This window comes from Malus domestica, chromosome 08 (assembly GCF_042453785.1).
Source record: "Malus domestica chromosome 08, GDT2T_hap1".
Classification (NCBI taxonomy): Eukaryota; Viridiplantae; Streptophyta; class Magnoliopsida; order Rosales; family Rosaceae; genus Malus; species Malus domestica.
In genome coordinates this window covers 8200213-8223369 of record NC_091668.1, presented here as the reverse complement: position 1 = coordinate 8223369, position 23157 = coordinate 8200213, and the positions used below count along the sequence as shown (strand labels likewise).

The following is a 23157-nucleotide window of genomic DNA, read 5'->3' as shown; positions in this document are numbered from 1 at the left end:
AATACCTCTGCAAACAAGCTATACTAGAGCAAGAATATCTCATATCATCAGGGTTAAAAGCAAGAGTATCCCATATCATGTTTTTTCCCTGTTTTTTCTTTTGGCCTTGTTTTTACCTGCAAGACAAGGAGAAAGAGAGCAATCAGTCAGCACTTGGAATCAAGCTTCCAGCCAGGAACTGACTGCCTGGAACCCCTTACCTGATTACTTACCTGGCATTGCTCTCGAGTACTCATCTTCATCATCTTATGTTTCCAGGGAAGATTCCGCATCTGCTTGAGGAACAGATAGGGCAAGTGCGAAGGATACAAGGAAGCATGTGGAGACAAGCGTAACAGCACACGTGCCGATACATCCATTACTCTGTCAAAAGCAAAAGTATCACATATCAGCAGGGTGGAACGTACTCTAGATTTGATGGACTTGTTTTGACCCTCAAATTCTTCAGTCGGCCTTATACTCTGGAGGAAACCAGAAAACCCTCCAGCTCAGTTCAAGAATAAGCCTGTGGAAAGTTACTTCTTCAAAAGCAAAAGTATCTCATATCATCTCTTCTCATTTTTCTTCTCTTTATCCTTCATGCTGCTGCAAGATGGGGAGAAGGTGAACAATCAGTCGGAGCTCTGATTGCTTACCTTGTCTATCACCTCTTTCAGCAGACCCCCTAGCTCGGCGACTTGGGGGACTCCTACTACATGGTTTGTATCGCGCTTGACCAAGCCTGAAACTACAAGTAAGCTTCAAGTGAAATTGATACATTACCTTGTGCATCTCCACCAGTTAAAGATACCACCCCTGGATGGAGGAAGAGTACTTCCAGAGAAGATGCCACATCTACCTATGAGACAGATAAGGCAAGTCAAGACGACACCACACTCCGATACTTAGAAGTTTCGTGATTACGAGATCATTCTCCCACAATATTTCCTAATGTCATTTGTACTAAATCATTCACTCGTACTCACTAAAGGAGAGCTTGAACCTATGTACTTGTGTAAACCCTTCACAATTAATGAGAACTCTTCTATTCCGTGGACGTAGCCAATCTGGGTGAACCACGTACATCTTGTGTTTGCTTTCCTATCTCTATCCATTTATATACTTATCCACACTAATGACCGGAGCAATCTAGCGAAGATCACAAAAAGCGACCGTTTTCGTTACCTAGGATCTATCTTGCAAGAGAACGGAGAATTAGATGGAGATCTCAACCATAGAATACGAGCTGGATGGAAAGAGTGCATCCGGCGTGTTGTGTGACCGTCGTAGGCCACTGAAGCTCAAGGAAAAATTTTATAGGACGGCAATAAGGCCAGCGATGTTGTATGGCAGAGAATGTTGGGTGGTGAAGCATCAACACGTACACAAAATGGGTGTAGCGGAGATGAGGATGCTTCGTGGGATGTGTGGGCACACGAGAAAGGATAAGATTGGGAATGAGGATATCCGAGGTAAAGTAGGAGTAGCCGAAATTGTAGGAAAGATGAGAGAAAATCGGCTCTGGTGATTTGGACATGTGCAAAGAAGGCCGACTGACGCTCCGGTTCGAAGATGTGACTACGGGACAGAGGTTCAGGGCCGAAGGGGTAGAGGAAGACCTAGGAAAACTTTGGAAGAGACTCTAAGAAAAGACTTAGAGTACTTGGATCTAACGGAGGGCATGACACAAAACCGAGCGCAATGGCGTTCTAGGATTCATATAGCCGACCCCACTTAGTGGGAAAAGGCTTTGTTGTTGTTGTTGTTGTTGTTGATACTTAAAGCAAAACAAAGATTACATGAATTAGACATTGAAATATAAGATAGAATACACCTAAAATTGTACGGAAGTAACTAAGTAGGTACTTGAAACAATGTCTCAAATTGCTGCAACACTGCCTGTAACTCCTCCACTTGTTGAGCACCAAGAATTTCAGTACCCTTTGCATTAGACTCCAAAGAATACAATAGTACCCCCAAATTGGACTGAGAAAGCTTTTTGTCAATTTGTTGAAGTGACATTTCTTGCACTGCAAGTTGTGGTGATGTACTGTGAGACAATTTGAACTTGTGCTTGCCCATTTGGAACTCTATTGTAAGCAACTGAAAGTCCCAAAGCACAGGACTCACAGTGGACAACCACTGCACTCCTAATACCAAGTCACACCCTCCCAATGGAAGTGCAAATAAGTTCATGTGACAATGATAACCTCCTACTTCCAAGGGTATGCGCCTACAACAACCTTGGCTTTTGATTTTTCCCCCATCGGCAATCCTAACCTCAAATGGCTTAGTTGCTTGCAAAGACCACCCCATTGTCTTAAGAAACCTATAATCAATAAAATTGTGCGTACTACCCGAGTCTAGGAGTATTCTTACAGAATGGTTGTTGACAGTGCCTAAAACCTTTATAGTTTGGAAAGGCTGTGTGTGATGCACCCCAGAAAATGCACATTCACTCAATGTCATTCCCTGTAATTCAGCCTGCACTCCCTCTTCTAACTCTTCACAGAGATCACCTTCCTCACTCACATCTAACAGAAGTAGTTGTTTTTTGCCACATTTATGGCCTGCCACCCACTTTTCAGGGCAAAACCAACATTCCCCTTTATCTTTCTTGCGCTGAACCTCTCCGGGAGTAAGCTTACGATATGGTAACATAGTGGTTTTAGTTTTAGGAGGCAGTATGGGTAGGGGAGTGATTTTAGCCGAATGAAGGGTTCTAGGATTGAGAGCTCTTAGGGCAGAAAGCTTAGACTCAACCTAAATAGCTATCGATATGGCATCATAGACTGTAGCAGGCCGCAACAACTTAACATCATAGATTAATTCCCTTTTTAAACCACTAAGAAAACAACTCTTGAGAAGCACAGGTCCATCATCATGAGCACGATTAGCAAGCCTACGAAATTCAGATACATAGTCTTTGAGAGTACCTGTTTGGCGCAGTTTGAAAAGTGCCTCAATATAATCCTCAAATTCAAAGGGCCCAAACTCCTTACAAAGCTCACTGGTAAATTCCTCCCAAGTAGGAGTGGTATGAATGCAATTGCGCCATTGGAACCATTGCATCGCTTCATTCTCCAAGTAGAAGGAGGCGGTAAGAACCTTCTGATGAGCGGGAGTGTTGTAACAAGAAAAATAGTGCTCGGCCTTATAGATCCAGGTGAGCGGATCCTCTCTATCGGAGAAGCGTGGAAAATCCACTCGTTGAGACCATGGAAGTCGCGAGACACCACCTCCTGTGTAAGATTGATCACGACGAGGCAGGCGAGGGGTTTCCAGAACAGAGTCGACAACTATCGGTGCTGGATTTGACGAGCCAGCTCCCCCCACAAAGGACTGCTCACGCCGAAATTGATCAAAGGAGAAGGCTAGCTTGGCCTCGAACTGAGCGGAGAGAGTAGCCGTGAGGTCCTGATTTGCAGCGGCAATGGAGGAGTGAATGAAGTTGGGAAGATCCGCCAACGTTTCCTCGACGGTAGAGAGACGAGCGTCCATGGTTACTAATCGAGTCGTCGGCGCGTGACGGGGCATACAAGAGGGAATCGAGGACCGAGATGGATGATACCAATTGATATGCACCAAATCTCAGATCTCCAACTCAACCTGCAAGCAGCACAACAATGGCGAAAGCTATGGGAAGAGATAGAGAAAGAGAAGAGATATTTGTTCTTGAATATATTCGTATTTCATTTCTCCCACAATGAGTTACATATATTGTTTTTCCAACACTACCGCCAGCTGGCCTCACTAATCAAAAATACTTAATTGATAACTAAGCTTGTGATTAAGATAATCACAGCTATAACATGGCAACAAAACCGATACTGTCAACCCCGATTTTGAAGATTGAATCCAAAAGGACCACCTTGCTCTATCCTGTATCGATTGCTTCTTAAACCCTTATATGCTCGGCACCATCGCTCACCAGTACCGTACTGCTCGTGAAACTTGGCAAGCTTTGGAGAAACTGTTTGCCTCTTCCAGTCTGAAACATATCACGCAGCTCCGCAGTGATCTTCTTCATACTACTCGTAATGGTAGGAGGATTGGTGAGTTTCTTTCTATTGTCAATGATTCTTCCCACAAACTAGCGTTAGTTGGTTCTCCTGTTCCTGAGACCGAGATCATTGATGTCATCACGAAGAATGTTGGCTCTCCCTATAAGAATATAGTGATCAGTGCTGCTCAAGTTCGTGACAAGCCCTTTACTTATGATGAGTTAGAGGCTCTCCTCCTTAGTGCTGAAGTTCAGATTGATCAACGCATTGGTTGCGAGTGCTTCTGCAATTTATTGGTAATTATCATTGCGGTGGTTGTGAGTTTCTATCAAATTCACACGATAGCCAACGTCTTCACAAAAGGTTTGTCTGCTCGTCTCCAAGCTTCCTGCAGATGGACACCAGGTCGAATCCACAAGACTTACCGCTTAGCAGTAGTCCTTTTCGTGTGCTGGGGTGTAAGTGTTAGCAGGGGCGGATCCACAGTGGGGTCGTCGGGGTCGAACGACCCCTTGGAAACCATGGAAACAACCTTGAAGCTCCCATATGCGACCTCTTGGAGCTGAGGTCGTCGGGGTCGTCAGGAAGAGGAAGAAGAAGACTCGGCAGGAAGAGGAAGAAGAAGCAGCTCGCGCGACGTGCAGGTTCTGTGTAGAGTTTCTGACCTTTAATTCCCACTTCACAGAGACGAGAGAGAGAGAGAGAGAGAGGGAAGGAAAGTCCTCGGGGTGGTGGTGATGTAGACCTTCGTCGGGGTAGTGGTGTGGGTGTGCGTGGGTGTGGATTCGATCGGAGAGAGTGAGAGAGTTAAAGAGTGAAAAAGAGAGAGAGAGAGAGAGAGAGAGAGAGAGAGAGGAGAGCTCGGGGAGATGAGAAGGAGGACAATGGGGACTTGCCCCGTGGCAAGTTGTGATAGGTAGGAAATCCCAAAAAGGGATCCGGATAGGGTAAGTAAGTGGGGACCAAATTGTAAACTTCACTTAACTGTAGGGAAATTGTGAAATTACAAGGAAATCTTTGGGGAGGGGTTTTACAGAAACCCTTCTCAACACTTAAAAGCAAACTGCGTGCTTTTAATCAGGTTTGGCTCTATAATTGAACTTGTAACCATGCCTTTCCCTATGACGGAATTGTGATATGCTTTGCCAGATATTCACAAGGAATTCATTTTTCTTTTTCCAATTGCAAAATATTAGTGAACAAGTTGTTTCTTCTATGAGAGATCCAAGCATAATGGTTGGGTAGATGCAGATGAGGAAATCAGCAGTTGCTGTATTTGGCACAGTAAGATATTAACTCTTACATCTAAATTGAAAAACATGAAAATTTCCTAGTTCTCAAGGTCTCACGTGCATGCTCAGATACATTTGTGCTTCATATTTGTGTGTTTGATTCCGAGAAGGCCGACAAGTTGAAGCAATCTCTTCCTCCATGTTTGAACGTTCAGGACCTTTGAACAAGGATTTTGGAGTAGCTGGTTGTGCTATCCTACCAAGACCCGATGAAATGATGATATGCATGCCGTTTCTGTTAAAAAAAAATTTCGCGCTCCGCGCGCTATCCTTATTGACCCCCCAAACATTATTTCCTGGATCCACCACTGGGTGTTAGGCTTCACTTTCGGTTTCGGTTTCTATTTCTTCTCGTTTGCCGGATTGTTTTGAATTTTGTATTGCTTGTAGTTTTAGGGTTTTTCTTGTTTCTTCTGTTTAAGGTTGTTTCTTGCTGGTGGACAAGTCCGGCCAAATTTAATATATGATAGCATTACTTATTACAAAGTATAGCATAGCATTACAACTGAAACTTTTATTGTATTTGCATTTTATTCCATCCATTTAATCATCTAAACACAAAATAACATTGAACTTTGAACGTCCTTTGTTGGTGGTGGTGCGGGCGACCTCCGACTTTAAACCATCTTAACAAACTTAGTGCCTTTTCTCCACATCCACGACTCAGAGGGCGACTTTGGCAGCGGTGGAAGCAACACAGCCTTCCGGCAAAGCCCAAACGGCCAGCCCTCACAATGATAGAATTGCTGAATTATGGACTGCCTTGGAAAATCTCTAAACTCGATCCCACCAAGGCTCGAACAACGCGACAAACTTGTCTTGACAGAAAGAAACACGTCTCTAGTTGCAGCGGTGCTTGAGCAGCAAGAAAGGCAGCTTGCAACCGATAAAAATTCTTCTTTCTCATCGCCTTCGTGATCTTCATGATCCTCTTGCTTTTCCGCTCCTTTCTGCGTTATGAATAAATCTTCTGATTTCGAAGAGTAAACGAAAGAGAAGCTATCTGTCAAACTGCTCGGCTTGCGCGTCAGTTTTTCCATAGCACGGCTTCGAATGGCAGACACAATAACCTGATAGAGAAAAAACCAAGCAACCAAAAACGATAAAAACAACCTGCAAAACACTCATGGGTTAACAGAAAATGAAAACTTTAGTATCGAAAAATATTCATTTCGGTTCACAGTAAGTACTTCTTGTTCCTCATCAAAGTCGCTTGTCAGGAACTCCTCCCCAGCAGGGCTCGAAGCCGAAAGCTTTCTGCTGGTATGGCAATTCGCAAACACATCGGTGAGACAAGCAGCAAGAAACTTGCACCTTTTGGAAGGATTTGGTGGCTGTTCTTCTTCATGATGAAAGATGCTCATGTTGGAGTTGAAAAAAAGGTGCTTTTGGTTTGTAAACTGTAAGCCACAGCTGCTTTGAGATATCTACAAAAACTAGTGCTTTTGGTGTGAGTTATTCTTACTCGACATGATGTTCGGATTAGACCATCACCTGCTTTTTTTGACAGTGGCTTCTCAACTTATTGGGGGGAAAATGGAGAATACTGGTCTCAATTCTTTAGGGTAAAGACAAAGCTAAAAAAGCATACTAGACGTTTTAACAAAAGCTAAAACTCCTCCCTTTGAGGTTGAAAACGCCCTTGCTTATCTCACAGCCATAATAATTCTCATTGAAGAAGACTCTTGTAACTTCAATCCGTTTCTTTGGTTTTCTTCCCTATATTTATTATTTAGTACTTCTTCTGTAGTTTTCAATTCACACTTTAAGTTGAAGTTATGGAGAACTAGGACATGATACCAAACCCAATTTGACATTTTAGTATTTATTTTCTAACAAGACGGTCTTCTGAACTACTTTAAACTACAGGAAGGGAAACTCGAACTTGAGTGCTAAGAGCAGACACACTGTCTTAACCAACTGGCCTAACCCACACTTACAAAACTATCGGTTAAATTTTCCCAAACTGGGAGTGCTCTTAAAGTCTATATCTCAATGGATGAAATCATGTACAAGTTAACACATAAATTTGGCATCTTTCCCCAATTTCATTTTCATTGATGACAATCAAAATTAGTTGAATTCAATGTGATGTCCCAACAGAAAGGTATGACAATCAAAATTACTTGCATGCCTTCTTCAGCAAAAGAATTAGAAATTTCATGGGCATTAAATTCTAGTAACATCGTAACAAAGAAAGATTATGAGTCTTAGATTTCTTGAGCAATATCTTTGATTTTATCTTCTTTAGTCTCCCTCCACATTGAGTTCGTTAAAAACCCTAGATGTGAAAATGGATTGAGACTTAGCTACACCAAGTATGCCAGTGAGACGGTTTCCAAAGCAATAAAGAGTTACCAAGTAGAAATTAAAACACATGACAACGCATGTCACTTGCCTTGAATACTGTTAGGTTGAAAGTATTAAGCAAGTCCTTCCCGACAACTAAACACATAATTGCATACGACCGATAATGATAATACTGGTAGGTCAAATTTGCTACAAAATGGCACCAGTCATATCTAAATTAATGAACCAAACCAAAATTTAGACAATAACGAAGGAAATCCTCTACTAGTGATTAACCATGGTTAAATACATCATTCATCTCTCAACTTGATCAAACAATCAAAGTTTAGAACTTTAGACAAGAATAAAGGAAAATTCTCCACCTTTACAAGTGCTCTGTAAAGTTTAAAAGCATCATCTCCACCACCAACACCAACCACCCTCGTGAAATCTGCTCCCAACACTAATGCCAACATGTCATGTTCCCCAATTGATTGATCATTCAATAGCTCCAAATTATTGTTGCCGACCTCCAAATCCGCATGACCAAAACATGGAAAGTTGGAATCAAATACCCTAAACTTTTCGTCCCACCAAAATTCATGTTGTCACAATAAGTTGGATCCAAGTGCCGGAATAGTATAATACACAAATAACCAATTTTTTTGATGTCATAATAAACTCCGCTGCACTCGAGATCCTAAGTTCGATTTCTCCAACCGTCATTGTTTGCATTAATTAAAAGGGACAAGATATACTCAGCTGGTGGACTTTGCACTCGAGATCCGAGATCCTGCGTTCGATTCCTTCTTCCCCCGCCATCCTTGCATTAGTTAAAAATGAAAAGATAAAGATAAACTCCGAGATTTTGTGTTCGATTCTTCCTTTCCAGCCATCGCTTGCATTAATTAGAAAGGACAAGATAAACTCAGCTGGTGGGCTTGTGGAGCTGCTGAGATGTGAGAGAGATCAAAGAGTGGAGCTTGGCCACGGCAGAGGTCTGGTCAGGTGGGCACTTAGAGAGAGAAGTGTTTAGAGAGAGAAGGGCCTCGTCGAGCTTCCCAGCTGCCAATGCTGCGCAGCCTGCCTTGTATGCTTGGTCCGCCATTCTTGCATTGAATACGGGTTGATCAGAGCTCTCGGTTTTCGCCATCGAAGACGAAGAAGACGGAGAGCCGAGAAGATCGGTGGCGCGTGCGTATTCGAGATTGCAAATTGCTGTGTTGATCTCCGCCATTAGAGCTTCCGGCATTGATTTGATGGTCTTCAGCTTCACGCCATCGAACACGCTCCGCCATTGGGAGCTTTTTTCTGCAGAACCCATCTCCTGTTTCCGATTTACAGAGAAACCCAATTGTGGATTTTAGTTTAAAATCCCCCAAACCGCAGAATCTTTGATGAAAATTAAATTTCTTTATTTCACAGGAAGAACAAAGCCCTAAATTTTTGTGAAATTAACAAGAAGGAGAAGAAATCGTACCTGGGAAATAGAGATTTTCAACCTTCTTGGAAGGATTGGAGAACCAGAAACCTGATCAGATCGCTGAGAATCGTAGACGTCAATTTTGAATATGTTTCTTCAAATTTTTATTTTTTTGTTATTTAGAATAAAATAAAATAATGAGGTCCTGATCCATCCAAACTCATACAAGGGCCCGTACGATAGCGCTGGGCCGCTAAGCTGTTCTAAAAGTTCCGCTTTGATTCTCGAGTTTCAATTGTCGCGATTTAAATCACAAAGTTTGCTAATCGTAGCAGTTGAAGAATAAGATGCTCGATTCCGTCAATTTTTCGATTGAGATTTTGAAGAATTTTAATTCTTTTAATAAATTTAGGAGTATTCAATCAGAATTTTAAGTGATTCTTTGAAATTTCAATCAAGATTTTGAGATAATTTATTAAATTCCTTAGAAATTCAAGTGTATTCAATTAGAATTTTAAAGAAGTTTATAACATTTCATGTGTATTCAATTAAAATTTGAATATAAAGAATTTGGAAAAGTTGAGGAATTAGAAGGAATTGAAGAGATTTTGTAGTGTATTTTAAGCATCTACAAATCTCACATCTCTCCATGAGATTTATAGGGAATTGAATCAAAATTTTACATGGAATTCCTACAAATCAGTTAAACTCCATAAAAATCCACTAAAATCTCTCAAATTAAAAACGTATAAACTGTGCAATTGCTTATCCAATGTGAATTCTGTGTATCAAAAAACAAAAATTGCAAATTCCATGAGAAAATCTCGAAATTAGGACGTCCTTATATTGAATCAATCAGTAAACTACAAAATTGCCACAATTGAAACTCTAAGGACCGAAGTACAGATTTGCCGAAACTACAGAGAACATAATCATAGTTGGCCTTTCTTTAATCTCTGCTTCAATCATCCCACTCATCCCATTTTCCATGAAATTTCAACTTGAAACACACAGGGCTCTCGTCATTTTAAGCTGTTGAAACTAAAATCTTAAGAGAAAACTTCGTCCCCCATTCGATGGTTATCAATGATCGTCATAAAGTCATCTGAATTGATCAATATCCGAACTTTCAAAGAACAAGACCCGCAAGGGAGGACAAGCGATGCTGGCAATGCATTCTGTGCTTCAAAAGATATCTTGTTTCCATCTTTTAACAAAGCATACCCCATCTTCTCCAACTCCAAAGAATCAACGAAGAAATAGTCACCGCACCGGCACTGGTAAAAGAGTTGGATGACCTCTCCCGCATCTTCAACCATCACATCTTCTAGGCTGATATCTTCTGCGACCATAGCATCATGACTAGAAGCTCGAAGCCAACTATCATAAAGTGCGCGAGACCTTGAATCGCCAAGGATTTCCCAAGCCTTTTGCACCTTCAGGAATCTATCTCCCGACCCAGATGTACTTTGCAATTTATCAGGATGACTATCAAGGATGGCAGATCGGTAGCTTGCTCGAATAACTTCATAGCTTGCATCTTGTTTCACCGATAGTATGTCATAGTGAGTATCCTGAATGGGGTGGCTGCCAAGAGCCATGGTTGTAGCTACTTGCCACCACATTATCTTCACTGCATATGAAATGAAAAAAACGTCTGTAATTTCTTTATACGAAAATCTAAAGAACCATCAAACGTAACTGAATACTTGATTTCAAATTGCCAATACCGCAACGACACACAACTTTTAGGTTTCGAAATTTGACTATCAAACAATCTGAACAAACACATAAGAGGACATCTAGATCAAGCATTCGGGTTTCTATTGCTCATATAACATCAAGCATGAAAATACAACGGCATTCAAGTATTGTACTAATATCTCTGCATCTCAATAAACCCTAACCCTTCTCCATCGTTCTACATGTCCACCCGAATGCAGTCCCTCTTTTGGGTTCCTCTGGTCATGCAGACAAACCAAAACGTATAAAAATCTTTAAGCTTGATTCATTAATTTTCTAGTAAAATCTTTGACGGATGACAACAAGAGCTTGAACCCACTTGGGAATCGAAAACCCGAATCGAAATTCAACTAAACCAGACAGGAATATAATCTGCAGACTTTCAATGTCAATGAACCATAGCTTGAAATCAGAGCTACAGAACGCCCAAATGCGAATTAAACCAATTAAGCAACAACCCACCTACAGAAATTTCAAAATTCTTAACAAGAATAATGATTTCAAAGTGCAAAGAAAAAACTTGAGAATTACATCCAATGGGATTGTTGGTTTTTCTGAACCAAGTAACGATCGGATTATGCACAAATGCAACCAAAATACCAGGACTAAAGAGAAACGTAGAAATTAAGTTACCTTCGTGGGCCGAGCAAGATCCAATCTCGCGCGCGATCACATCAATAATGGTGGGCAAAGAATAGCGCGGATTGGAATCGCTTTGAGAGGCAGCGACTCTCAAAGTGCTGTACGCGTGGAGTTAGTTTTTTTTTTTTTTTTTTTTTTTTTTTTTGATAAACAATATTACCTACCAAAAAAATGAGAAAGTTGGCTAAAACCTCATAATGAATTAATAATAATGTAGTTCAAATTCTATTTTGGCAAGAATCGAATATAAAATCTTTTGCTTACAATTAAATTTCACTTTGGGCATGCGGTGGATTTCCATGGAGTGCCAAAAACGTTTGTAATTGAGTTTAATCGAAAATTTTTAGCTCACCTTTAAAATAACTAAACGCTTTTTTTGGTGATAGTATTTTGGATTTTGTAAGCACTTAAAGTCCATTGAAGGGAGCATCAGTTATGTATGCTTCTTGTAGGAAGCAATTTAACTGCCTTATCAAAATTCACTTGTATTGTTATAAAGAATTAGTTCCAAAAGCATTTTCATAAAAAGCATTTTCATGAAAAACATTTTCATTCATTTTAAAAACAGTTCCGAAAACTTTAGGTTCATAAAACTGTTTTTGTGGGGATCCCTTCCTAGCTGTCCATCGTATATCGTGCGATCAATTTTCGTCAGGTACTATTTATAATTAATTTTAAATAAAAAAAATCAAATGATTTTTAACCGCACAATATACGATGAATGACTAAGATATGAAGATCCCTAAAATCCCCACAATTTGTTCTTTCTCCCTCGTACCGTCGAGGTTCTCTCTAGTTTGTTCAGGTTTTTGTTATTTGGAACTGTACTTTATACAATTGATGAGCATTACAAGCTAAACGATACTTGAGCAACAAGAAACTGAAAACTTTGTACTCCTACTTTTAAAGGTAGAGAGCATTATGTACTTATCCAAAGAATTAGAGAGTATTACACAACGTTCAGAGACAGAAATTCATATCCCTCGTTCATTCGCGGGGAGAGTCTCAACGTCTTAACGACAAACCTCACTATGCCTCCGACCAGGACTTCTTTATCTTGAATCATCGGCGCCAGACACCATGACAATCCGTATTGCAAAAAAATGACTCTGAACAAACAAGAAGCTCGGAGCGTACCCTGAACCTTCAGTCGCTCCATTTCCCTCTCTTCAAAAATTCTCCCTATTTTCTTCTATTTTTCAATAAACAATTCAAACGGAACTAAAGTATATAAACCCAGGGAGACCACGATTGCATATTCCAGTGAAGTTACCTTCGTTCGTGTGCTTTGTGATGTTTCCAGAACATGGTAAGCCTTTGCAGGTCAAGTTACAACGACAAGGGTTTGTCCTTTTCTGCTGGGAGTGGCGAAATCCTATCATGCACCAACAATGCCAGAGGCCCAGGGAACAACAAGCGGTGCAGATGGATGGCGGTCTCTATATGATTCAGAATACTTGTCCTTAAAATTAAGTTTAGGCGTTTCTGCCTGCATTTTGATGATTGAAAACAAGAAACATTAGACTCAACTGGATCAACGTAATCACAAACAAAATGCAATCAAATCAAATTATATATAAATTGTAATGAAGGGGTTGTTTAGTTCTTACATATTTAAGCCAGCACTCTCCAAGTTTATGCTCGTAGATATCTGGAGAATAGCAACCAGTTTCTGACGGGCAGTAAACCCATATATTACATCTATTTTGATTAGGCTTAGCACGTTTAGCTTGGTCCAAGCAAGCCTGACAACAGTCCGCTGCACTATCTTTGTGGTGGTTAAGTCCCCATCTTACAGCAGCACCATCATAATCTGTATGAACTTCTGCATGGCATTCAGGAGGAAGTGGCCTGCCAGGCAAAATTTCGTCTACAGAAAAACAAAGGAATACGTACATTCAACACACGGAATAAGTTTCCACTATCCGAATGAGTAAACTTCTCAAAACTACCAGACAAGGATCATGACTTTTTTTTTTTTTTTCATAAAGGAAAATAAAAGATTACTTTTGTCTTATGACAGAGAGAAGGCATGGAGCAGAAATTGATGAATTACCTAAATCGTCTTCTTCACCCTCAGGTTTATCATGATGTTCCGTGTTATGAATTTCAGCAGGAATCCAAAGGCCCAAGTCTTCCAAAAGCCAAGTCCAATCCGATTCCAAAGCTTTTACTAGCATTTCTATAGAAAACAAAATCAGAACAGGAAACACCAGAGTCTGTCAAAACAATCACACTACCGTTCATAGACTGCTACATCATATAAATTACTGAATCCTAAAAAGAAACCACATGTAGCTCACAAATAATGACCATACCTGCTTCCTCATGAAGAATTGTTGAATTTGAAGCCTTGGTCTCAATTGCTAACTGCTTAGCTTCTTTTAGTTTTTCCTTGCACCAACTTTCAACTACTTCTGTTTATTTAAGCACCCAGCATCAAAATGATAAGTTAATTACTACAAGTAATGAGAGAATATGTTGTAAACTTGTAATGTACGAGTGAAAAAGCACTCGTTACTTGAACAAGGTGAAAGCACTTTACACTTAAGTGGAACATCTCTAAGGTCTAAAAAAAATGCAAGATACACACATATCTAAATTATAGCCAGTCTTACTAAAAAGACAATCAGTATTGGCCCCACTTAATCACAGGATAAATTGAGTAATTCCAAAGTTAACTGAAACAACAGTTATGCAGGTCATCATGCACCACCTACCCAAAGAAAGAAACACGGCACCAGAAAACTAAAAAAACCACATTAAACTATAATTGTTTGCTCTTTTACGTCACAATTTTTTAGTGTTTACCGAAATACAGAGTATGCCTAAAGCAAGCCCTTCCTTGCAAAGATCAGGTTTGACATAAAATCTAGAGAAAATTTATATGCTACCAGAATACCGGGAAGCAATTTGTTCCTCAAGAGTCAAGACAAAACAGACAACCTTCTACATCCTTTCACATGCAATCTACTTAAACTTCACATTAACCCGTGTAACCTTCAGTCCTAAAAATATTTTATTTCTGGATATGTAACAGATAATTTCCCTCTGAAAGCTGAAACAAGTAGTTGAAATATTGGAAGCAGGAAATCTACCATACGATGATGCAACATCATAAAGAAATAGATAACGGGAAAGCATGCACAAACGGGTAATAAACTTATAGTAAAACATAAGAAGCTTAATGATTAGGGATTTAAACTAAAGCTATGAAATCTTTGGATTCCTCCTTTACCGGAACTTGTACAGTAGCTCAAGAGAACAGTACACTTCATTCAACCTTAATATGACAGTATTAAATAACCACTCGATAGCTTTTTGAGTTTGTTATCAATGTCGATAATTGTAGTTTCAGATACAAAAACTAGAATCAACACAGTTCAAAAATAAATTCATCATATCTATTTCAGGACAAAGTTGAATGTCACAGTAAGATAATTATGTTTAAACCATTTATACAAGATTTCAGATTTGATATTGCATGGCTATTAACTATTCTAGTCCAACATAACGATTTGCTTGAAATGCATGTAACAAAAAGAGATGAGCTAAAGAAAATAAAATTGAGCTGCATTGACCTCTCTGCTCAGTAATATTTGCGTTGGGCCTCAAGGTTTTCAACCTATCAATTATCTCATTAGTCATCTTCAGTTTCAAAGGCTGTGGCAATTCGACCGCTGCCTCTCCGTAAAGCTCCTTCTTAAGTGCCTTCACCTTTTGAGCACAACAGAATAGTCCTCCATTAAATTAAAAGACTCACAGCTATCGCTCTACTGATTCAATCAAACAGATCTACCCACCACCAGAGAGCCCAAAATGCATATCTTACCAATCTAATTAGCTCAACCGGTTCAGCTGCTTTTCGAATCCGAACTGATTCCTCCATCTTCCTAATCTGATCCGGAGTGTACTCAAAAGCTGAACCAATTCACAAACAAAACATTCCCTCAATTAAACCAGCATTCAACGTCAAAAAATTCAAAAATTCCCAACTGGGTTCTCTCAAAAACACCTCAAACAGTTACTGGATAATCCAAAGCAAGAAAATTTAAACAAAACTCATCAAACAACAAGCTAAATTCCCAACTGGGTTCTCTCCAAAATACCTCAAATAGCTAGTGGATCATTCAAAGAACCAAGATTTACAGAACCTAGTGAGAGAAAATTAGACAGAGAGAGAGAGACGTACTGGGGCCTGTATCTTTATCGGAGTAGATGTAGAGAGAAGCGTAGAGAGAGCGAAGAACATAGAGAGCAACGGCAATGTTAATGGAGCAAACGATGAGAGTGGTTTTCTTGTACGAAAAAGCCCATTTCCCTCTACCTTTAAATCCCCATTCTCCTCCTACCCGAGCCATGCCTTCGTCTCTTCTCCTTCATCACACCATATCCGCCGACCTCACAGATCGATCAGAGCCAGACCCTGATCAAAAATCCAAAACTTTCGAAGCCTCGCCTCTGCAGACGACAGACCCAGGTCGTCTTTTGCTCCAACGCAGCAGTGGAATGAGTGCTTAGTGCTTTTGGCTTTTGGCTTCTGGGCTTTTCTTGTCTTGCCTTTTTGGCTGCGATTTCGTGAGATTAATGCAAAGCCATCGTCGTAATTAGGATTAAGGAAGGGACTAAGATAATGATTAAGGTTAATGAAGAATAAGTGGCCTAGTCTGCCCAGGGGGGATTAAGGTTAGGACGATGGTGATGATTATTATGGTGTTTTTCTCAGATGATTCCGTGATTGTTGGCGTTTGCTCGGTAGTGGTGGGATAGCTTAATCAACCTCTTTGCCTTGTGTCCTGTGCCTTGCGCTAACGTGCGCCGTTGGTGTGTCAGCTCCTATGTTTTCTTTTTTGGTGAACACTCCTATGTTTTCTTTTAGGAGAAGTCATAGATTTGTGAGGGATGGTATTGGTATGGAACTATCACAGTCGCAAATGTGAGATTCTCTATCATTTCACAGTTATAATTTCACGTTAATCTGGATCAATAATATAAAATATTGTATTAAAAACATGATGTATCTGAAGAGTCTCATTTTACAAAAATTAGGTTGAAAACATTTTAAAATAAAATTATATCATCACCAAACACTTTAATGTTATTCCTATACAACTTGTATAACTTGAATTATTTTAGTTCGAATCAGTCTAAATTAAACTCATAATTTCATATAAGTTAGAAACAATACATTAATTGTGAAAACAAAAAAAGTAAATGTTACTCAATCAAATTTAATTTGAGTTAGGTACATCAAATTATTAACAGGATTGTGAAAACAAAAAAAGTAAATGTTACTCAATCAAATTTAATTTGAGTTAGGTACATCAAATTATTAACAGGATAGCAAACACAATCATTTTTTTCTTTTTGTTGGAACCAAACCTAATTCTTTAACCTTGTTGAGTTGAACTTCAATGTTATCCGAGTGCAAAAACAAAATTTCATCTATGTCAAGAATTAATTGAACAAATATATATATACTTAAATTGTGATTAGTATTCAATTAATAATTAATTTTGTTTTAATTTATGACTATATATCCCTATCCATCAAGCTACGTGCATGTATTTCATTTTATACAACAATGAAAGATGTGATGTGCCATTGTTTTATTTGATAATTTGTAATTAGGAGGATTAAAACACTAAAACCTTATTATTTAATATGGAACTATCAATCGGTAAGACCACAATATGGGCTCATTTGGAAAATGATTTTTGACGACTAAAAACACTTTTAAAGAAACTATTTTTTAGTTAGTTCCAAAACCACTTGAAGTGCTTCCTTTAAGAAACACATAACTGATAATTCTTGAATGAAGCACGTCAACAAAATTTCCAATATTAACTTACTTTTTTACTAAGAATTGGTTTCAAAAACATTTTTTTTTTCAAAAAACGCTTTCAATTATTTAAAAGCACTTCTCAAACAAGCCCTATATAATTTACTGAACAATTATAGAGCCTTAGAGAGAGAGAGAGAGAGGGGGGGGTGCAGCAATAGAGAGAAGAATAGAGAGATGTGTAATTGTGAGTGTGTGTTATCTCACCCCATTGTGCCTTTATTTATAGTAGTAGGAAGGGTAAAACCTTTCCCTGTAGGATTACAACATTTAATAGGTAATCTAATCCTAATAGGAATATAAGATACATTTCCATATTTCCTAGGATTTACACAATCACATTCCTATTCTAAATAGGACTGCAACACTCCCCATTGAGTGTGTAAATACTCAAGTAAATGGCGCATCAAGTCTTCATTGAAAGTATAATTGATGAAGTCGTCAACACAATGGGCAAATACGAGTCTCAAATCAACGGAATAATGCATAAAAAGTAAAACTCACAAAACCTCGCTATGATAAAACCCAAGGTGGGAGAAAAACCCATAGTCTAAGGAGAAAAGTGAGAAGTTGCATTAAGTCAAAACTATACATCTTTTGGACGCAAGTAGAAGAGCTCTCAAGGGTATAATCAGCCCAGGATGGGTGCCTCATTAAAACCTAGTTAGGTAGCAAAAACCCAGTGGGAAAAATGCTCCTAATCGTAGGGAAAAAAAGTACATTAAGATCAAGTAAGTATACTTCTGGATACTCTTCCTGAATTTGACATAACTTTCAAATGAGAACTACAAGCATTGCATATGAGTAGTTAGGCATACCAATTCCTTGGACAAGCTTCTGGAAGGTTGACTTCGGCAGTGACATCGTGTAAAGGTCGGCAAGGTTGTCTGGGATCGGTTTGCATGACTTCAATCTCCTGATGCTTTGCTGATGTAGATGTAGACGCAATATGTCTTGGTGTTGACTTTGTTGATGTATCATGGCTTGGTCGGGTTGATATATGTGGCATAATCTTCATGGATCGTCGTTGGGACTCAACAATGGATGAAAATATAGCAAGTACTTCGAATATGCTCAACAAGAACTCCTAACCATGTCTCACTTGTGGCATAGTGAAGTAAGGTGAGTCTTGGAACGATTCAAAGATTTCGCAACTAGGGTCATATCGTGGACCTCCATGATATTGCAATATCCCTAACGATAAAGACATAACCATTCGGGGATTTTGCCTTGTGCGGGTTTGATAAGTAACCAGCGTCAGCATAACAAACAAGGCAAGCATCATTTCGAGGATCAGGGGGTTAGATGTGCTCAAGATGCGTTGGGATTTGCCCACATAATACCTTCAGGGTACGTCTTTAATACTAATTCAATGGTTGCGTATAGGCGCAGTGCTACATCTTTACCAAGATCAACAGCGAAGGAGATGTCCTGTCTAAATACAATGAGCTAAGTACAACGAAGCGTAAAGTTGAACTTTTAGATATGGAATTTCAGATTCCATAAACTCTTCAAGAGTCTCATTTGCATATAACGTATGGACGATCATGGGTATACTCAAAGGTGACACATTCCGGGTGTAGTTCGACTGGTAGACAAAAATACCGTCAGAACAATGCTTCAACTTCAAGTCAAGGCATAAACAAGTTTTTCCAAGATCCTTCATCTCAAATTCCATCTTCAGGTGCGAGGTAGTTTTCTCAAGCTCTTTGAGTATTAGTGAGATTCGTGTTAACGACACAAACTGTAACTCTAGCAATTTGGAATAAGACTTCATAGTTTAACACGTAAGGGGATAATTCATATCCTTGACTGATCAAATAATCACTTAGACGGGTATACCACATCCGTCGGATTTTTCAATCCATAAGTGAACGCCTCAAAACGAGTTAAGAGGGTGTTCCGTGGTTTGGAACTATTTGAACCAGTCCATGTAATTCTTCGGGAACTTAAACGTAAATCTCCATATTTATATCCTCATGGAGAAATACTAACCACATTTCATAATGCTGCTATCAATCACATGACGTTTTGAGAGAAACCTTGCGCCGTAAAACGTGCATCATATCACACTATTTCATTCATCTCATAACGTTTCCTTTCCCACTTGTAACTCAACAGGGTTACCTTGGGTAGTGTAGGAACGACAGGTCCAATACACACTTTGGTAAGGAATTTGACCTGGATTGTAACTTTATTTGTCCAATCAGTTCTACGTTGTCACTTAATCAACGGAACACGGTTCGATATCGTCGCTTTTCATTTATGTCGGTAGCTACCATATAAGTGAAAACATCATCGATGATAATCTCATTTCAATTCCATTTTCTCATCCAAACTAGTATACTGGACCAAGAACTTCAAGTCTCGGGAGTAATCTAGATTAATCTCATGAGATGGAAATGATTTGAGACAGTGATCGAGTTTAGATTCATTGTTGTATCGTGTCTTCCTCTTCCAGGGAAGTGAATCCTACGAACCGAATGATATGTCGTGCTCCAGGCCAAGACATATTGATTGGCTATCCGCCGATGTACCGGACTGTCCAACAGGGGCGTCCAAACCGTCCAACATGGGCGGCACACCCTCCAGGGATGTTAACTCGACGTCCGTTAAGTACGTCTATCCTTGCAGACATGTTTGCAGCTGGTATATGATCTCGTCACTTTAGCTAGATCTGAGGAATGCGTCTGGAGCAACATTCTGAAATCTAGAATTCGTCACACTTGTTTATCACACTTGTGCGGTATGGGGATCGAGATGAGACATAGTGGGCAACGTCCATGCAAATTTATGTCGTTCTACAGGAACGTTGATGTTCTTATCTCCCCCTAACGGCAGGAAGACTGTCTCATTAAAGTGACAACCTGCAAATAAGCAGTAAAGAGATCGTGTGCAAGGGCTCGAAAGGAGCTAGTATGAAGGAGAATCATGATTGACAAAAGATACACATCCTTCTTTGAGGACCCATGGTGGTACGTTGTGGCGGCGCAACTTGGTATTTGGAATGCGCACCCAAATGCATAAATACAAAAGTCGTCAGGTTCATACCCAGTAACCAACTGTAACGTCATATAAGTTGGGTGGCAATGGGCCTCAAGGCGGACCAACATAGCTGCATGCAAGATTGCATAGCCCTAGGCAAAGACCGAAAACTTGGTACGTTTACCAAAATTTGGGCGATCATTTAAATTGCGCTTTATGATCGCTTGGCTAGGCTATTTGGGGTGAACATGGGAATGCGATGTTTAATTAAAAACCCAAAATGACATGCAATACTTTATCGAAAACCGTCGATATAAACTCTCTGGCATTATCCAGTCTTCCAGACCTTAAGGGATAAGTAGGGTGGTGAACCCTTAATCGGCCAAGAGGTTTAGCAGTAATGTATGTGGACAAACTTGTGACTAGTTTGTCGATTCATCAACCAAAACCATAAATATTTATATGGTCCGCATTTTGGTTGGATTAGTCCATATATATTCCCTTGAATCCACTGCGAAAATGGAGTCGTGTTGTATCTTTGCAAGAAATGATATAGAAAATCAATTTCCCTAATGAGCAGGATTGACAAAGTGTGCTTGTAGGTACAAAATCCTTACTTCAGATAAGGAGATGCGTTGTAGCATCATTGTTCGATCTAAGTGTCCCAAAAGGTCGTGCCAAAACAAGTAAACTGCTTAATTACCAGGCTATAGGCTAGCCACATGTGGTGTATTCCCAGTTGGGAGACAACCCATTGGCCCTAAATCAAAGCTTCAGGCTCATTTTTGGAGGTGGTGCAAAGATATTTCACTCTATTTTCTTCAGTGGTTTCATTTATGATCATTGTCATCTCAAATATCCTTAAAAACTGAACGTCAGGAAGAATTTAAGGTCCCTTAAATGATAATTCAGTATCATTCATACAACGAGGAGCGTGCCAATACTCTTAATCAGGTTGGATAGACCTGAAGTCGTTGTTAGAGATGTGATTTAGGTGTAAAGTTAGTGTGCGTAGTACGCATTCATCCAGACAACTAACTTTCCCACATTCCTACCTAATCACGTGTTTAATTGAATCGGTCACATGTATTAAGAAACATGATTCAATTAACTCATATTCGAGGACAATATCAATAAGATTATCCATACACCAAACTTGAATCCAATAACATGGAAAAATGTTCACAAAGTAAATTTACTAAGGGGATTCGGCCAATAAGGCCATCCATGTCGAAATTTTGCTCTGCCAACGATGTTCGGTGGAGCAAAATCAATCTCACATATTGACTACTAGAATGGTACTCCTCAACAATATTGGTAAGGGCATGAACAAGTGCATAACCAATGATCTATTCCATCAAGACGGGAGTAGATTCTTGCAAGGTTGAGGTTCAAGAATATTATCCCTTATTCTTGAAGTTTTAGGTCTTATGTACCAAGGATCATGCTTCGAGCATGATGCCACACCTTGGCAGGCCCTGATTATACTATATGTTTGTGAACACAAACTCGAAATTGTATTGTGAAAGAATATGTCATTCAGTGTATCCCTGCCGAAGCAGTGCATCACCATTTAGTTAGGTTTTGACTGAACTGGGTCGAGCCATTCGGTAGACATTAGCCGAACTGGGTCCATACCTTTCTCTCACGTTTGTGGTAGTAATAAGATCCAAGAATTTGGTAAATTTACACTTTTTACACTGCTACTTCAGGAGCGAGTTAGAAACATGGAATGACGAGAAAAGTATTCTCCAGTCAAGATTCGTTCGGATTTATAAAATTCAAAATTGTACTCATTCATGGACGTAATCATGGTTTCATTCGGGCAATTTCTTTCATGATTAGACGGTCTATAGAAGCGAGCCAAAGAGCCATGGAATCCTCATTCGGGAAGTATTTCCATTTGTAATGCTTTAAGCATAAGTCTTCGAATGAAGATTATGGCGGAGGCTTATTCAGCTCTTCCTTGTCTATTGTTGGCATCAATGGTTTCTCAGCTTCTTGATAGTCAAGTGGAGATTCACGTCTTGTACCCCACCTAAAGTGGTTTCTATTAGAAAACGTCCAAATCAGGAAAATCAAACTTGTGACGGTTCGACAATCCACTGAATTTGAGGGAACAAGATTGTGATTGGTGCTATGGGAATGAATCATCCATAAGCATCAAAGTTAGAACATTCAAGTTCTAAGACATGGTTTTCATGAAAAACGTTGGGTTTTCATGGGTGTATTGTTTTATGAAAACTTTTGGTTTCAAAGGCACTAAATTCGAAACTATAGGTTCGATTTAGTTTATAAACATTTAGTTCTTAAAAGAGAGGTTCCGGCAAGAAACTCAGAATGCAATATACTAACTTAGTGTAGTGGATTTGAGTTGTCTTTGGAAACTCAAGTGTGAGAGCTTCGTTACTACGAAAGTATGTGATTTTCAAAGAAGAGAAATAAATTATTGAATCGTTAATATCCAAAAGTGATCTTCAGGTCAATAATTTTGTATTCATTATCAGATTAATGGACTACAGGTCGCTTTTAATTAATTCAATAGATCGGGACCATTCGGGGTGGATTGTAGAAGCAAAATAATATTAAAATAATATTATTGGATCGAAAATAGAGCCCCAAAAATAATTGGGCTTAATGCCGGGGGTTAAGAGGCACGGGTTAGGTGCCTTAATCATAAGGCAAGGCCCAAATGTTCCTTTGGTGGTGACTGCAGGCCACGGGTGAGGAATGGGAGACCCTAGCCGTAGCTGGGTCGTGTTTTGGGCCACAAGGGAGTGCACAGACAGGTCTAGCACAAACTGGCCTATGGGTTGTCACGGGGATCCCAGCAAAGGCTGGTTGCGTGAAAGCAGCCCCATAGTGACTGCAGGTCACGAGCTTGGGTATGGGTGGCGCAATGACAAGCCTAGCATATGCTGGCTATATGTATGCGGGCCAGAGCAATAAAACCCAGCA

General features: G+C 39.6%; 4 protein-coding genes and 1 long non-coding RNA gene across 7 annotated transcripts; all 5 read right to left on the bottom strand.

Moving 5' to 3' along the window:
• Window positions 1–1833: 1833 nt before the first annotated feature.
• On the bottom strand, window positions 1834–2640 carry LOC139198006 (uncharacterized). Its single transcript, XM_070826235.1, has one exon. The coding sequence runs from the start codon at window positions 2638–2640 to the stop codon at window positions 1834–1836; it is 807 nt and encodes a 268-aa protein (XP_070682336.1).
• Window positions 2641–5730: 3090 nt separating this feature from the next.
• LOC103421139 (uncharacterized) lies at window positions 5731–7106 on the bottom strand. The gene is made up of 2 exons (XM_008359176.4): window positions 6466–7106; window positions 5731–6345 (listed from the first exon to the last, which is right to left on the bottom strand). Exons 1-2 carry the CDS (start codon window positions 6637–6639, stop codon window positions 5893–5895), a joined length of 627 nt encoding a protein of 208 aa, XP_008357398.2. The 5' UTR covers window positions 6640–7106; the 3' UTR covers window positions 5731–5892.
• A 715-nt stretch (window positions 7107–7821) lies between these two features.
• On the bottom strand, window positions 7822–9346 carry LOC139198257 (uncharacterized). Its single transcript, XR_011583617.1, has 2 exons — window positions 9045–9346; window positions 7822–8891 (listed from the first exon to the last, which is right to left on the bottom strand). It is a non-coding gene; the product is annotated as an uncharacterized lncRNA (long non-coding RNA).
• A 455-nt stretch (window positions 9347–9801) lies between these two features.
• On the bottom strand, window positions 9802–11499 carry LOC103439232 (uncharacterized). Of its 3 annotated transcripts, none has more exons than XM_008377775.4 (2): window positions 11364–11499; window positions 9802–10620 (listed from the first exon to the last, which is right to left on the bottom strand). In XM_008377775.4, the coding sequence occupies exon 2, from the start codon at window positions 10610–10612 to the stop codon at window positions 10037–10039; it is 576 nt and encodes a 191-aa protein (XP_008375997.3). In that variant the 5' UTR covers window positions 10613–10620; window positions 11364–11499; the 3' UTR covers window positions 9802–10036. The 3 variants fall into 3 exon arrangements, with proteins under 3 accessions (XP_008375997.3, XP_008375999.3, XP_008375998.3); XM_008377777.4 differs by lacking the exon at window positions 11364–11499 and adding an exon at window positions 11262–11327; XM_008377776.4 differs by lacking the exon at window positions 11364–11499 and adding an exon at window positions 11193–11322.
• Window positions 11500–12253: 754 nt separating this feature from the next.
• On the bottom strand, window positions 12254–16308 carry LOC103439233 (uncharacterized). Its single transcript, XM_029106884.2, has 7 exons — window positions 15565–16308; window positions 15205–15293; window positions 14954–15089; window positions 13691–13789; window positions 13429–13554; window positions 12983–13242; window positions 12254–12861 (listed from the first exon to the last, which is right to left on the bottom strand). Exons 1-7 carry the CDS (start codon window positions 15731–15733, stop codon window positions 12751–12753), a joined length of 990 nt encoding a protein of 329 aa, XP_028962717.2. The 5' UTR covers window positions 15734–16308; the 3' UTR covers window positions 12254–12750.
• Window positions 16309–23157: the final 6849 nt, after the last annotated feature.

Coding starts and splice junctions, on each gene's coding strand:
- LOC139198006 (XM_070826235.1), bottom strand. CDS start 2,640: ATGTTACCATATCGTAAGCTTACTCCCGGAGAGGTTCAGCGCAAGAAA.
- LOC103421139 (XM_008359176.4), bottom strand. CDS start 6,639: ATGAGCATCTTTCATCATGAAGAAGAACAGCCACCAAATCCTTCCAAA. Junction 6,346..6,465: donor ACTTTGATGAGGAACAAGAA/GTACTTACTGTG, acceptor TTTCTCTATCAG/GTTATTGTGTCTGCCATTCG.
- LOC103439232 (XM_008377775.4), bottom strand. CDS start 10,612: ATGTGGTGGCAAGTAGCTACAACCATGGCTCTTGGCAGCCACCCCATT.
- LOC103439233 (XM_029106884.2), bottom strand. CDS start 15,733: ATGGCTCGGGTAGGAGGAGAATGGGGATTTAAAGGTAGAGGGAAATGG. Junction 13,555..13,690: donor AATTCTTCATGAGGAAGCAG/GTATGGTCATTA, acceptor TGTTTTCTATAG/AAATGCTAGTAAAAGCTTTG. Junction 12,862..12,982: donor GAGAGTGCTGGCTTAAATAT/GTAAGAACTAAA, acceptor ATCAAAATGCAG/GCAGAAACGCCTAAACTTAA.